At 41.2% G+C, this 16,541-nt stretch overlaps 1 protein-coding gene across 2 annotated transcripts in view; it reads left to right on the top strand.

Annotated features, from left to right (window-relative positions):
- The first annotated feature begins 343 nt into the window (after window positions 1-343).
- Window positions 344-16,541, top strand: part of KAT6A (lysine acetyltransferase 6A) — a 109,007-nt gene continuing 92,809 nt past the window's right edge. For both annotated transcript variants that reach the window (XM_082863941.1, XM_082863940.1), the window contains exons 1-2: window positions 344-430; window positions 2,939-3,855. In XM_082863941.1, coding sequence (XP_082720067.1) covers window positions 3,256-3,855 — 600 coding nt within the window. In that variant the 5' untranslated portion in view covers window positions 344-430; window positions 2,939-3,255. The remainder of the gene's footprint in view (window positions 431-2,938; window positions 3,856-16,541) is intronic.

Below are 16,541 nucleotides of genomic sequence, written 5' to 3'. Positions count from 1 at the left end.
GCCCGGCCCAACCGCGCTAGAGGGGCGAGCAGGCACCCCGACCGCCGGCCTCCTCCAGTCCTCCTCCCGCTTTGGCTTTGGCCTTTTGTACCGGCCCCACGTGATCCGCCCGGCCGGCTCTTCCCTCCTGCCCCGCCCCGCCCTCCGGCCTTTCCCGGCTCTCGGCCCAGCTCTTCCCGCTCCTCGGCCGTCCCCCTCCCGCGCTGCCCCTTCCTCCCCCTCCCGCTCGCCTAGCTCTCGGGCTGTTCCCGCGCCCTCCCCCAGGCAGCCGTTCCCTCGCGACGCTTCCCCTCCCCCCGCGGCTGTTCCACCGCCTCGCCTCCCCTCCCCCCGGCCGGAGCTCACTGTCTCCAAGATGGCGGCCGTGTCAGTTTGGGGCATCTCCGCGGTCCGGCCCGGGGCCCCGCTTACCCGGCGCTCTTCTCCCCCGGTAAGTAGTCGAGGGGCCGCCCCCGGCCGCCCCCGGCCGTCAAGCCCGAGGCTGAGCCGCTCCGGGACCCGCCTCGCCGCTTCGCGGGGCCGGTGGCCGCTGCAGGCCCAGCCGCGGCCTGCGCCGCCTCCCGCTGCTCTGCGCCAGGCCTCGGGCTGGGGCGCCGCGGCCGCCCCCTCGCGCCCGGCCGGCGCCCGGCTCCCGGCTCCCCCGCCCCGCGGCCCGCGCGCCGCCGCCGGCGGCCCGGGCCGGGCTCGGCCGGGGAGCGGGCAGCCGGGAGGGGGCGGCGGCGGTGGCCCAGGCCGCGAAGCCGCGGGCGGGCCGTGCAGGCGGCCGGCTCTCCCTCGGGGCGCGCCCACCGGCCTGGCTCCTGCGCCCGCCGCCCGGCCCGCCCGGCCCCTGCGGCCGCGCTCCCGGCGCTCGCGCTCGGCCCCTGCGGCCGCGCGGCGCGGGGTGACAGGCGGCCGTGTTGTGGTGCGGAGGGCGCACGTGCGGCGGCGTGTGCGCCGGGCTGTCAGCCCCGGCGCCGGGGGCGGCGGGCGCCTGTCAGCGCGGAGCCGCCAGGCCCGCCCGCGGCCCGCCGCCCGGGACCGGCCTCCGGGCGGACGCGGCTTCGGCGAAGCTGGGAGCGCAGATGTGCGGCTCTCAACTCTTTCACGTGATTTCATTGTTAACTTCGTCCTCGGGTTCCGTTCCCGTCCGGTGGGAGCCGCCGACTCCCCGTCGGCAAGCCGCGGGCTGGTGCCGTTACAAGTTTCTGAAGTTTCTCTCCCTTTAAAAATAGAGCGCGAAGAGGCGTTCGCGGGGAGGTGGGGGGGATGGAGGTCGGGGAAGGACTGCCGGAGGCGAGCTGCACTTTCTCTCCGGCCGCCGGGGTACTTTCCTGGAGTTAAAGCTCAGGTCTGCAGGCGCTTCGCTTGCTGAAGACCTGAAGACCCGTGCGCATCCCGGCCCGAGAGACCGCGGGTGACTGTCCTTCGTTCTCTCACCTGCGAGGTTAAGCAGCCAGGACGGGCCCAGCGTCTGCAACTCGGGCTGAAGCCTCTCATTTCATTGTAGCGTTAATGCCTCCGTAATGCACCCACTCCGAGTAATACCGTGATTTCTGTCCTCTCGAGACTCTCACCACGGTGAAGCTGAGTTCTTCCCTCGGGGGACTGCTTTTCAGTCAGCTAATTTAGAAAAGAAGTCTTGGCTCAGGTTTGCGTGTTTCCTTCAGCCTTTTCTTTCTTATCAGAGTAATACTATCAGTTTCTTCATATCTGTTAGTTTTCCTTTTGATTTTAGAGGCACTCGGAAGAACGATTACTGTGGGAGCCATTTTTCTAGGATGTTTATGTTGTAAGTGCTCCTCAGAGTACTCCTTGGAGTTCTAAAAAACATTTAGGTAAAGGTAAATTTATTTTTGGAAGCAAAGAAGTTATTAGATTCGGAATTCATTATTTTGGTGATTTTCAAAAAGATTTGTATCTGCCAGATTCTTTTGTCTGAAAGAATACTGACTTTGATCCTGGAGAGGCAACGTGTGTGTGTGTGTGTACATACATAGATGTGTGTGTGTATAAGTATACGTTGGTGTCTTATTCATTAATGTTCGTTTCAGGACAGCAATCTTGAATCTTTACGAGGTCGTCTTCTCTTTAGACTACAGACAGGCAATACATTTTTCTCCTGTGCTGTACATTTGATATGTAGTGTGTACATTTGAACCCAGTGATTCTGGGCCATTCTCATTTCTAGTTGCTATGTCTGTAGATTGGTTATGAACATTTTGACAGTTGTTGGACTCTCGCCAGTATATTGAATGTTACTAGGAGAAGCTTATCAGCATGTGATTCCTAAAATTTGAAGGAAATTGGAATTTAAAAAAATTCTTAGAACACTTTTCGCACTTGACTATTTTCAAAATGTTAATTTTGTTTCCACTTGGAATGTTGAAAGTAATATCATACTTAAAATGTGAACTTGGTTTGTGGAAATTGTATTTGTTTCTTTTACTATATGCAATAGTTAAAATTTTCTCAGTGGTTTTCTGTCCATCTTATTGACTGTTTTCATCCAGTCTGAATGTCTGGAATTTTGAAAGATGAAAGTTTCACTCTTACTTTCATTGCAGGATTCTTTCTGCTAATCTAGATACTTGTTGAAGTGCTGAATAGTTTCTTGGAGAAAGATGTCAAGGAAGAGTTTCAATTCATAGACTGGTGAGCAGAGATTGTGGAGGGCAGAATAGCCAGCACCCCTCTGGTTAGTTGTAGTCGAAGGTCATTCACAGTGCATCTCGTCTTGTTTCCTCATTGTATCCTAATTTTTAATCTTTTCTTCCTTTTCTTCGTTTTTCCAGTGGTTTACATACATGATCGTTTTGGAATGTTGATAGAAACATGATCAGACTCCTACAGGTGCTCAGTGAACACTGAGTGCTTTAAAGACTAGGATGTTTCAGTTCCAGTGTATTTATAAAACGGGCCTTGATAGGAAACTGACCTTGTTTTAATTGTTTTCCAGGCATAAGATGCACATTTTTCTGCTGGGAATGAGATGTTCTTGAGTTCTTACAACTTTATGAACAGACCCATGTGTGGTGCTATTGAGAAGTTTGTTGAGAAGTTTGAAGATATTTCAGATAACAGGTTGTTTTGGTTTCTAAAGTAAAAGTGGGGAGGCACTCTGTTTTGTGAAAGGAGGAAGGACTCAGGCCAGAAAACTTGTATGCTATGGTTAACTGGTTCCCAGCCTCCGGGAATGTTGTTTTCCATGGTGTAAAACTTACTCAGCATCAGGATAAGGGATAACGACTCTATGGATATACAGAATCCTTCACCATGGTAAAACTCGCCAACCCGCTGTATACGGAGTGGATTTTGGAGGCCATCAAAAAAGTGAAGAAGCAAAAACAGCGTCCTTCAGAAGAAAGGATATGCAATGCAGTGTCTTCATCCCATGGCTTGGATCGTAAAACTGTTTTAGAACAATTGGAGTTGAGTGTCAAAGATGGAACAATTTTGAAAGTCTCAAATAAAGGACTCAATTCCTATAAAGATCCTGATAATCCTGGGCGAATAGCACTTCCTAAACCTCGAAACCATGGAAAAGTGGATAATAAACAAAATGTAGACTGGAATAAACTGATCAAGCGGGCAGTCGAGGGCTTGGCAGAGTCCGGTGGCTCAACTTTGAAAAGCATTGAACGTTTTTTGAAAGGTCAGAAGGATGTGTCTGCATTGTTTGGAGGCGGTGCTGCCTCTGGCTTTCACCAGCAGTTACGATTGGCTATTAAACGCGCCGTTGGCCACGGCAGACTCCTTAAAGATGGACCTCTTTATCGGCTCAACACTAAAGCAACCAATGTGGATGGGAAAGAGAGTTGTGAGTCTCTTTCTTCTTTACCTCCAGTGTCACTCCTTCCACATGAAAAGGATAAGGTAAGAATGGCCTATGCATCAGTGTTCACAGAGCTGATGATACAGCATGCTACAAAGCCACATTTCTAGGAAGTTGAATAGAAGTTACCGTTGGTGTTTGGGGCCTTTTGTGGAATAATCACCTCCTGTTTTTTATTGGTGAACTCTAGGTGTGAGAACTCAGTAGATGCTAATTGTTCTGATACTTTGACATATTTGATGCCTAAGATTCAAAGTGTAGAGTATTGCTCTGCCTAAAAGAACATACCTAGATTAGAATTAAAAAGTAGCACACAACTTTAAACCTGTTACATAAAAGTTCTTATAATACTTTATTGCTGAAGTTGATGAGCAGCCAAATGCTGGAGACTTTAAGAACCTGTCTTCTTTCTTTTTTCCGTTTTGATGCCGATTACTAGACAGGAATGAGACCGATTATCCTGACCATAGTAGTGGCTAAGCAGATTTAGCAATTCTTATTTTTGCTCTTTGTATTCTAACTTTTGGTCATGCTTTATTTTTTGCATATGATGAAGTCCTAAACATTATTATTTACGACAGGTGTAACTGCATGCATCAGGAATACAGTAGCCTATGTTCCTAAAGTTCTGGGGAGTCCGGAGTCTTGATACTCAAATGGTATACTTTACTGTGCTGTGTGTTTTATGCCATTATTTTGTACCGTTGAAAGTATGTCTTCTTAACAGTCAATCTTGGCCCTTAAATAGATATTTGAGGATGAGGAGAGTTTTGTTAGCAGCTCCTTTGTACGTTGACCTGGTGTCTTAGCTGTGAATTTATTTCAGGTGTTCTGAATTGTGGTTCTGTGGGGAGTGGCTGTACTTTAAGTTGTTGCACACCTTACTGTACACCAGTAACATCATCGTCATTGCTTAAGATCGTGGAGGCTACTTCTAGGGTGTTAAGATTCTAAAGTTAACATTGAATGTATTTTAAAATATTTGAGATTTGATCTAAATTCATTGCAGTTAGTAACCCACCAGTAGATTTTTGTTTAAATAGCAACTGAAAATGAACAGGTTTTTTTTTTTGGATGCAGGTTTTAGAGATCTATTTTAAGGTTTAGTTTTCCCTGTGAACTTTGAAATAGAAGCATTATCTTACTGTTACTACCCTTAAAATGATGCTGATGGAGTCATGGATTAATAGGCAATCCCATTCATAACATGGTTCTGTATCATTGGAGCATTTATTAAGGGTATAGTATTGAAAATTCAAGGTGGACAAGTAACTGAAATACTTTATTCTGCAGTTCAGTGCTGTAAGGACTTATCTGTAAGAACTGTTTCTTGATCACATGGCTGAAATGAAATACAAGGATTCCAACAACTGTTATCAGGTGTCTACAGGTTTAGTGTGTGGAAACAGGAAATAATTTAAAGTTTAGAATGAATTCAGTGGCATATCTGTGAATTGGGTATTATAAATTTTTGTTAGAACACCTGGGTGCTTGTGTTTATTATAATTTCCCTTGCTTGAATTAGATATTTTAATTTTTAAAAATATTAGCCATACATAAAATGTCAGTAGTGCATATTTTTTAAAGTTAGTCAGTATAGTACAGTGTAGGACTAAACTGAGTCCTGTCACCCTAGGATTTTACTTTTTTTTTTTTTAATTTTATTTATTTATTTTTGACTGTGTTGGCTCTTCGTTGCTGCACGTGGGCTTTCTCTAGTTGTGGCGAGTGGGGGCTATTCTTGGTTGCGGTGCGCAGGCTTCTCATTATGGTGGCTTCTCTTGTTGTGGAGCACGGGCTCTAGGCACGCGGGCTTCAGTAGTTGTGGCTCACCGGCTCAGTAGTTGTAGCTCGCAGGCTCTAGAGCGCAGGCTCAGTAGTTGTGGCACACGGGCTTAGTTGCTCCGCGGCATGTGGCATCTTCCCAGACCAGGGCTCGAACCCGTGTCTGGGGAGGTCCCGCTAGGATTTTACTTTTGAAAGGGACTTTTAAGAACCATCTAATCCAGCAATCCTTATTTTGCAGCTGAGCCTGAGACCTTTGCATTAAAAAAATGTTTAATCCAGTAGAGATCTGCTGGTTTGCTTTGGTTAGGAACATCTCTTTGGTTTATATAACTTTAATATACAGTATTGTTAACCAAAGTAACTAAACTTGGAAAAATTGTGTTTCGTTGAGTAGACTTTTGTATATTTGTACTGGTCTGATTGGGAAACAAACTTATGATAGTATCTACAAAATTAGAGTTGATGAGATCTGTTATATATTTTTGAATGGAGTCTTATTTTCAGTGGTTAAGTTTTGTGCATGACTTTCCCCAAAGATATGAAAAGCTCACATTAAAAATAATAATACAGTAAACTCTAGGGCAAGGAATTATTCCTCCTATGAACAGATTACGTTTGTTCCTTTTGTTGTATTTAACTACTTTCCCCTTTTTTTAAAAAAAAAAAACTGTCCAATCATTCCCCATTTGGAATTGACTGATTTGCTGTTATGAAAACCTAGATATTCTTTAAAAAAATTATCCAGATTATATTTGACAGGGGGTGGAGAAAGGAAAGTGTAGGCTAGAAGTAGTTTCACTTTTAGGGCATTAATTAATTCAGCAAATAGTTACTGAGCACTTACTGTGGGCCAGGCGCTCTGCTTGGAGCTGTGGTGGCCTTACCTGCTCTGGAGTGCATGTGTACCTACTGGTCTGCTCAGCTGTGGGTGAGAGATGAAGTTCAGGGACTATGGAGCAGCCTGAGTACGTTCTTCTTTTTTCTAAACGGTTCTAACTTTTATTGTGATTATTAACCTTTGGAAGGACCTGTACATTAACTTTTCAGCCACTGAGTGGTTTTTGTTTTGCTGTTTTTGGTGAGATAGCTGTACAGAAATATTTTAAAGAGTTTTTGTGAAGACACTTGAACTTAAGTGTGTTTTCACTTGATGGAGGATCTGGAGATACTGTGATTTAAAAGTTTTATCCATGTTATAAGGGAGATTTGCTGTACTAACTTTAGGTTGTTGTAGTTTATGGTGAGTTTATTTAACTTAATGATGTATTTATACTATATGCCAGACGTTACTTTACAGCCAGGCATATATTAACTCGTTTAATCCTCAAATAACTCAATGAGATAGGTACTGTTGTTTTACAGATGGAGAAACTGAGGCGTAAAAGAGGTTCAGTAACTTGTCCGAGTCACAAAGGTATTAGGTGACAGAGCTAGGTTTTGGACTTGGGCATTCTGGCTCCAGAGTCTTTGTGACAGCGATACCTACTGCCTCTTGGGAGTTGTTGGGTATAATGCCTGTCACCGCATTCAAGTACACAATTGTAAATGTTCTTGGTGTTAACTTCAAGGCACATTCTCTGATTGTAAAAGGACATGTCCCGCCCCCCCTGCCCCCCCTCCCCGTTCCCATTTCACTGACTGCGTCCCTTTTTTCTCTTTCTGTCATAGAATGAATTCTAAAATTTACTTTGAACCAGCACTAAGAACGTATCAGAAACCAGAGATTATGAATAATCTAGTTTTGTATACCTGAGGTCCATAAATTAAAAAAAGTTTGGTCTGCATGACTTTTTTTTTTCTTAAAGATATTTTCTGTGTTTCATTTTCCTTTCAGATGTCACTGAAGTCTTCTGATTTGTAGTTTGGGATTGGTTGCATGGCTGTAATAGAGTGCTTTCATTTGGGACAAAATGTTGCTTTCCCTTGAATTATGGGATATGGGTGAGGGTGATAGTGTGTAACTAGCTTAAATAACAACGTCCTCCTTGCAAATTTCTCTTTTTTTTTGAAATACAGATATTACTGTAAGATAATTTGTTCATTTACTTCATTTATTCATTATTTATTCAGTAAGCATTTAGGCATCTACCATGAACAGTGCATTTAGGGTTTAGGTCCTGTTGGGGATTAAGGCATAGAAATGTGAAATAACTTTTTTGCAACGTTTGTTTAGCTTATGAAATATAACTTAGTTTTTTGCATTCACTATTTTTTTTTTTTTTTTTTTTGGTAACAATTAGGTATTGTGAATCTCTGAGAAAGAATGAGATGTTTCTTGGGTGAGGCTAATTATTATTTGAGATTCTAATGGTCCATTAAAAGAATTACTTTGGACACTGAGTCTCCATTTCCCTTTCAGGAGTAATTTTCACCTTCATTTCAAATTTCTGGGTTCATTTTACACAAAGAATAATTTACTTGAATATCTAAAGCTTATGTTCCATATTACTAGTACAGAAAACTATATGCTTATGGTAATCAGCCACATCAGGAAAGTGTTGTTAGTCTGTGGAGTATTGTGGAACAGAATTATATTTTGCTGAAGCATTCCACTTGGGAAAGGAAGAGAAGATATTGTCAACTAATGTTATTGTTTAGCTTATTACCCATTAGGTTATTAATGTTATTATTTAGGTGACTTGGAGCAGAAAGATCAAATGATAAATACTAGCCTTCTAATATAAGTTATATCACAATTCAGTAAACTCTTAGTGCAGTCCAGATTATTTTGTGTTACTGGAACTTGGCATTTTAAATTCATAGAATAAAAGGGGCTTTGACAGGAACTTTGGTATTTGATGTAGAGTTGCTGATTAGAATGGAAATATGTTTTCAGGTTACGAGAGTTAAGAATGATAGTTTTGATTTAGCTATTGGAAATGGCCTTTATTGTAAAATTGTTTCACATGTTATGTGTTAGAACAGTGATATGATAAAATTGTTTATAAATGTAAGCTTGGTAATGTTGTTTTCAGATATTTTGTTGCTATCATACTTTTTAGTAATTGTCCATGCTATTAAATTCAGGGGTGTGTTGACTGCTTGGCAGAATGATTGTCTATTTAAAAAAAAAAAAAAACACAGGCACACCAAAAAACTGCAAAGCAAAGGTGCTACAGAAAAGTTGAGAAGAGATACATTAGTAGTAAAAAGTGGAAGAAGTTCTCAATTAAAAATCTTTATGAGAGCATGCAAGGAAGTGTATTTCGTAGTAAAATTATTGGGAAACTTTTTAAGTTGCAAGTTTTAATTCTTACATCATGGGGGAGGGAATGGAGGATAATGCCAACTGTATCAGTCTTTAAGTGAAGAAGGATTATTTTAGTGAAAATTGTCCTAACCTCATGTAGTTGACTTTATTTTTCAAGTAATGGCAAGGATACAGCGACATGAATATTGTAGATTTTGTAATGTCACCGAGTTTGCAACTGATTGATCTCAATAGTTATATTTTCTTACATTATAATTAATTACATTAATTATAATTACAGTAATTGTACATTTCTTACATCATTGTTTGTACCATTTTTTGGTGACTTAAATATCCTGGGTCCTGAGGAGAAACTGGCTAGAAATAAAAATTTGTTACTAACAAGTCATTGAGGTGGATTAAATATAAACGTGGTTAATATAAACTGACTTCGTCTCAGCAGACTTGTTCTATTTAAAAAAAAACAGAAATTTAAAAATAACTCAGGCAGAGATATGTTTGTAATGCAATATTTATTTAAATACAATCAATTGTACAGATATTTTAAAAAATTTTATTTTTGGCTGTGTTGGGTTTTCATTGCTGTGTGCAGGCTCTAGTTGCAGCGAGCGGGGGCTACTCTTCGTTGTGGTGTGCGGGCTTCTCATTGCGGTGGCTTCTCTTGTTGCAGGGCACAGGCTCTAGGCACGCAGGCTTCAGTAGTTGTGGTGCATGGGCTTAGTTGCTCCGCGGCATGTGGGATCTTCCTGGACCAGGGCTCGAACCCATGTCCCCCGTATTGGCAGGCGGATTCTTAACCACTGCGCCACCAGGGAAGTCCCTGTACAGATACTTTTTTGGTCTTCTAGTTAGCCTTTGAGCTATGTGTGCTTTGGTAGTTCTCAGTCCATGACACACCCTGAAAGAAAACTTGAGCTACTAAAGCAACCTTTGATTTAGCCATTGCTGATCAAACTTCTGTACCCAGCCAGTGCACACAACCTAAACATTTTTCTTAGAGTTACAGTTGCTAACACTTTACTCTTTCTTGGGCTAACTTCTTGTAAATTGATGAAATAAATGGAAGAAATTAACGAAGACATCAGATAGTACTACAAATTGCTTCTAACCTCTTTCTTTATCCTGTATCAGGAGGCCAAGGGAATGTAAGCAGTTGCTTGTAGAAACCTATTAATAGCTAACATTTGTTAAGGCCTAACAGTGTGTTGGGCACTGTTCTGAGTACTTTCTTATTGAAGTCCCAAAAGAACTTTACATGGTTAAGTTTTATAGGCATGATATATTTATATAATAGCTATTTAATAATACAAGTTTTTATTATGGCTTCTTATAAAATGCCAAATGGAAAATAAATATATGCAAAATACATTATTTTCTTATTCTGCTGCCTGTTTTTTATTCAGTTCATTCGGACACATGGGCCAGCACTTTTTTACATTGTACTTACCTGTTAATACTATGAAAGCAAATAGATAACAGGAACTGTGCGATGAATCTGGGGAAAGATATATTGTATCATTCCAGGTTTCTTGAGGTTGTAAGAATCTCCTTCACAGATATTTCTTCCCTTTCTATTTAGAATACTGGATAAAGTATATTTACACTGACGTGTTTCTTAGATATGTGAGAGGACTGAATCTGGGTGCCAAGTTTGCTGGTTAAACTAGAGTTAAAAATGTTGTTTCTAGTGAACTGGGAAATGTTTTTTAAAATTATAATACTGAATACTTTTCATGCTCTGATTTGAAATTTTTTAAAGAACCAAGTAAATGTTACATATAGGGATTAATTAAGAGCCTCAGTCTGGTAAAGTTGTTTACCAGTTGGCTACTCAGGGGTGGAGTCAGTTCATAAAGAATCTGCAGCAGATGAATTAAGCCAGTAGCCACTTCACCCTTCTGCTTTTCCCAGCTGGAGTAGGATTAGGACTCATTCAGCTGCAGCTGGTTCCCAGGAAAATCTAGGCTGTTTCTTCTGGTTTTCTCCTTTTGACAGGAAAGTCAAAGTTCCCAACAGATGGCTTTCATCAGCACTGTACATAACTCTGTAAATTCAAGTCAAAAGAATTACTTTCAACTTTATTAAGGGACAGGTGAAGAAACAGTTCGTAGTATGGCCCTATTTGGTTTAGGGTTGAAATTAAGCATAGAGATTATAGGAGTGTAGCATTTAGATTTGCAGAATGCCATTCTGGGTCAAAATAGTTTTTAACTGCTAGCAATTAAAGAAAAAGACCTGCTAAGAAAAAATAAGTCTGGCTGTAGTGTTGAGTAAGGTATATTTTTTGATTACAGTATATTTTATATATTTATTTATATTTTATATGTTTTATGTTAATATTTTATATTAAAGTGTACATTTTTATTAAGGTATGTAATTTTTATTTTGGATTATTCTTACAAAGCATAGATACATTCTTAGAAAAAATAAAGGGTAGAATCATCTCCATTTTGTAGAACTTGTAGCCAGTAGCAATCTTGGATAAAAATGATTCTCATCTTATTTCACAAATAGAGAAACTGAGGGTCAGAGAGATTTGAGTGTCTTGCTTAATGCCCCACAGGAAGTTAATTGCGTCTGGGAGAAGTGGTCGGGCGCTTCTCGGTTCTGTGCTTTTTTCGTTAGGCTGTAGTACTGTCATACAGTTTTAGAGAGCAACGAGTATAAAATAACATTGTTAGAAATCTCTTCCTTAATGGAAACCATAGGATGAACCCTGGTGTAGAGAATTTTGGTGGTTTTTGTAAACCACAAATATGTAAATCTGCTTGTTTCGGTGTTTGAAGACTCCAGAAAGTCGAAACAGTTTTTTGTTTTGTTTTGTTTTTGGAAAAGACTGCTTTCTTATGACCCAAACTAGAGGAATTAGAAAGTTTTCTTCTGTTTTAGCTAAATATTAGGAGAACATGTTAAACTACCCTAATGCTGGGAGATGAAGTACTCCTTGAGTTTTGAAAAAAATGTCCACTTCCAGTTAAGTCTAATTTTCAGAACGTCTGCAACTCATGATGTCCGCGTGATTTGGGTAATTGGTTTGAACTTAAAATATTTAAGACGGAGATAGAAAGGTACAAGCCTTTCTATTAATTAATGAAGTAATTCTCATTAAAGGCATTAAATATGGGTGGCCTAGGAGTGTACAGTTCATCACTCATTGTTATGTATACATAGTATCTTGGTTCTGGGTGAGTTTGTTAATACCAGTAAACAAACCTTACAGGGAAGGCAACAGGCAACAGGTCATGTTTGTCTTTTTTGGTCTTTATGACTAACCGTTCATCTCTGCATTACTTTTAACTTTTACTTTGTTGTAAAACTTAGCAAATAGACTAGGAAGTGGCAAATAAAGGTTAAGATTGGGGACAGTTATAAAATAATTGGATAGAGTAGTATGGCACTATTTGGTTTAGGGTTAAATTAAGCATAGAGATTATAGGAGTGTAGCATTTAGATTTGCAGTAGGTGGTTTTAAGATTATTGGTAAAACTTGTTAAGGAGAAAGTGACTGCTGTAGAAAGACAATCAGGCAGACTAAAAAACTTAAAACCTTTGTATATGTGAAAGAAGACAGCTGATTCCTTTACCTTTTGTGCAGAAGAGGTAGAGTCCATGTACGTGAGATTATTATCGTGCTTTCACTGTAGGCTGCCTTTTCCTCCAGGGAGTTGTGAACTGTAGTTGACCTAGAGAGCTGTTGTTCAGTGTTGGTTTTCAGTTCTTTCTGCTTAGTACAGTGCAGGTTTGTCTTTTTTCTTAGTCATTGGCTACAGCGAAGCATTTAACTCCTGAGTTTGCTAGAACCTATAACAGAACTCTTGGAAACATTACATTTTTGGGTGTGTGTTGAGTATGATGCTGTGTTTTAATAGTTTCCTAACTTTTCTATTCAGGACATCTTTAAATATCTGACGTAGGGTTTAGATCCTCTTTCACCATTTTCCTGCTTTAGTTATTTCATTTCTTCTCATGCCAGTCTGTTTTCCTTTAATTCTCTAACATAAAGCTAAAGTCCTGTTCTTTCTAAAGCAGTGGTTCTCGACGCTAAATCCACTTTAGAATTACCTGAGGAGCCTTAAAAAATAACCACCAAGCCAATTAGACTCCAACAGTGGGGCCCAGATTTCAGTTTGTTTATTTGTTTGTTTGTTGAAGTCTCCATGTGCATCTGATATGCAGCTAGGGTTGAGAACCCCTGCTCTAGCGCTTCGAACCAACATGTCCTGTGGTGGGAACTGGCTGAGGGAGTCAGGGGACAGAATTGCCTAGGGATTGAAATTCAGATACAGGAAACAGCACATTTCACACCTACTCTCATGAACGCACTTTGAACCCAGGACAGGGTACCTCTGGAAACCTGAATTTTGTTCTACTCCGTGACCATAACTGCCTTAATTTTCCACTTTTCTCTTTTCACTCTTGCTGCACCTGCTCTTTTATCTCATCAAGGTTTCCCATAGGGAATGTAGTTCAAAGAAGGTTCCCTGTGTGATTCTGATGCCCCTCCTATCCCCCCATGAATGCTTTTCTTCTAATTGTGTGGCCTTACGGTTTATCATTGCAGTTACTCACTTTACTCCTGCATCTAATTGGCAAACCCCAGCCTTGAAATTAAGCCAACCATCCTCTCCCTGCTCCTCTGTGAGACTCGATCATTTTGAAGAAAATGGCACAAACCCACTGGTAGGTTGCCACTTGCAAGTTTGTGGCCTCAAATCTCAGCTCTGTCTTCTGCTTGGGGATGTACGTCTGTGTCTGTAGTCTGTTTTCTCTGCAGCAGTTCAATATTCCCTCCAACCCTTTTGCCTCTCTCATTTTCAGCAGATACTCCTGTATTCTGCTTCATAGAGAGAAGAGAATCTTTCTGACCATATGAGCTCATCCAGCTTTACCCTTCCCACGCTACCCTAAATACATTTGTACTTACTTTTACCCCCTTTACTACCCCTTCAGAGGACGTGAAAGAAGCGTCTAGAGGTAATATCTCTGTTTATGTGCAGGATCCTTTTCTTTCCTGCCTTAGGAACCTTGCTCCATCAAGTGTTCCAGTCTTTTCGCTCTTTGTCCCTTAGCATAGAGAAGTCTCTCCCATCAAGTCAGAATAGAAGCAACACTGCTCCAGATTCTTCTCTCCATCTATACCCTGTCTCCTTCCCTTCGTTTTGAAACTTCTTGGAAAAAAGTCTACAGTTGTTCCAGATCTGTTGCAATCTGGCCTTTGGCCCTAACACCGTCTGAAACAGCTCTTGTGGACAGTTTTCAGTCTTTATCTTACCTGACCTCTCAGCAGCACTTAGCATTTGTTTACTCTTCTCTCTTCCCTTGACCTCTGGGATGATTCTTTCCTAGGTCTTCCCCCCCTCCTCCCATCTTTCTGGTGATTCATTTTCAGTTTACTGACTTTTTATCTTTTGCCTATAGCTTACATGTTGGATTCCCTAAGGTTCTGTTCTTTGTCTACTTATTGTGTTAACCTTCCTGAGTTATCTCCAGATGTACCTTCTCTATACTGATGACTCTAAATTCATATCTTAAACCAAATCTCTCTTTTGAGCTCTGGACTTATATATCTCACTGTGTAGTGTAGTGTCTTATCTCAGTCACTTCAAATTCATGATGACCCAGAAGGAGTTTATCACCCTCCTTCAGCTTGCTCTTTTGATTTTTTACTGTGGTGAGAGGCATTGCCATTGACTCTGATTCCTAAAACAGGAACTTCGGTGCCATCGCTTGCACCTCTTTTGGATTCAGTTCTACTCCATCCCCAGTCTTTTCTGCTGCTTTAACATCTCTATTAATGAGCCCTTTCTCCATTCTAGCTGCTACTCTCTTGGTGCAGGTCCTCATTGTTTCTCTCCTGACTTAGTGTAGTAGCTTCCTCACTGGTTTTCCTTCCTCCAGTATCATCTCCTTCTGGTTCACATTATTGCCAAGAATGATCTTATCAAGAAGCAGTTAAGAACACAGGCTCAAGAACCAGACCATCCAGGTTTGCATCCCATGTTGGTACTACTTGCCTTATGACCTTGGGTAATTTGCTTAATCTTTCTTTGCCACATTTCTTTTTATAGAATGGGGATAATACAGTACCTCTCTCATAATGAAGTAGTGAAGATTTAACGGGTTAATGTAATGTACATCAGTGTTGTCTAATAGAGCTTTGTACGATGGTGGAATGTTTTATACCTGTACTCAAAGCAGTAGCCACTAGCCGTATGTGGCTCTTGAGCTCATGAAGTATGGCTGGTTGACTGTAGAACTTAAATTAAAATTTTATTTAATTGTAACTTAAGTGAAATAGCCACATATGACTAGCAGCTATTGCATTGAGCTACACATAAGTCTGGTGCTCTGTAAATGTTACGTATTACCATCTTTCTAAAATAAACTCTGCTTAAGATCCTTCAGTGCCAAATTCTGTGGCATCATATATATGATTTTTAACCCCCTACTTTACCTCCCATGTTGCTCCAAATCGTCTACTGCTACTGCTTCATGTGCCCTCTGTGTTTCACTATACGAGTGATTCTCAAAGTGTGGTCCTAGGACCAGAAGTAGCAGTAATGTCACTGGAAAACTTGTTTGAAGTGCATATTTTTGGGCCATATTCCATGCCTACTGAATCACAAACTGGGGGTGGGGTCCAGCAATTTGTATGTTAATAAGCCCCCCATTGATTCTGAAGCGTGCTGAGGTTTGCACATTCCAGACTACTTGGAGTTCCTCAGGTCTACCTTGTTTTCTCTTGCTCCTTTGTTTTCGTCCCATCTGGAATCCTTTCTCTCTTCTTTACCAGTTAGCTCTTATTTCACCTTGAAGACTTAGCCTAGGCATATCCTTTATTTCTTCCTTGTCACCCATCCTGCTTCCAGGCTGACTTAGAGAGCTCTCTTCAAGCCCCTGATATCCTGAACACCCCTCCTTCATAGCCCATTTTACACTGTATTGATAGTGAACTTAGGATCTGGTTTTTCATCTTTATACCCTGTCTATCTAACGCAGTGTCTGGTGCTTTGCAAGTATTTATGGAACATCTTCCAGGTGCCAGCACAGTGATTAGGTCCTGAGTGAAGAAGATACAGTCCTGTAATTAACACACACAGTGATAAGTGCTCTGATGGGCTGAAACAGAGTGCTGTGGAAACCCAGAAGAGGGGGTGGGGAAAGTTAGGGAAGCCTTCTCAGAGGAAGTCACATGTGAGAGGTTAGAAAATGGGGAAGCAGATGGGTGGGGTGGGAAAGAGAGCGGTTCCTGCAGAAGGAACAGCATGTACAAAGACCTAGAAGCAAAACATTGTGGGCCCATAATAAATGTTTAATTGAATATGAATAAAAAAGTCACATGTTTAACTTTTAGGTTTTGGTTTTGAAGTCGCTACTCTCCCTAGTAAACTTTAGTTAGCATTTTATGTTTCTGCATTTTATAAGCAGCTTTTGTATTTGATATCATGCTTTCTTTGAGCTGATGATTAAAGGTATGATAGGGTAACCTCCAAGCCAGCAGGATACATTTATCTTTTTTCTTTCTTCCTTTCTGTTTTGTTTTTTTTACCTTTTTATGGTAGAAGAAAGAATTTATCTGAAGAATTATCCTTCAGGGTGAGTAACACATCGGTGGTAGCAGAGGTAAACAGCATTCCTTTCACTGCATAAGAATAGGCCAAGATTTTAAGCAGGCAACTTCAAATTTAGGGCATTGACAAAGCATATCATGAGGAGGGCTGAAAGGCA

The sequence above is a fragment of the Leucopleurus acutus genome (assembly GCF_964270905.1).
Source record: "Leucopleurus acutus genome assembly, chromosome: 21".
Classification (NCBI taxonomy): domain Eukaryota; kingdom Metazoa; phylum Chordata; class Mammalia; order Artiodactyla; family Delphinidae; genus Leucopleurus; species Leucopleurus acutus.
Note: the sequence above shows the minus strand (reverse complement) of the source record. Positions and strands in the feature narration are given on the sequence as shown.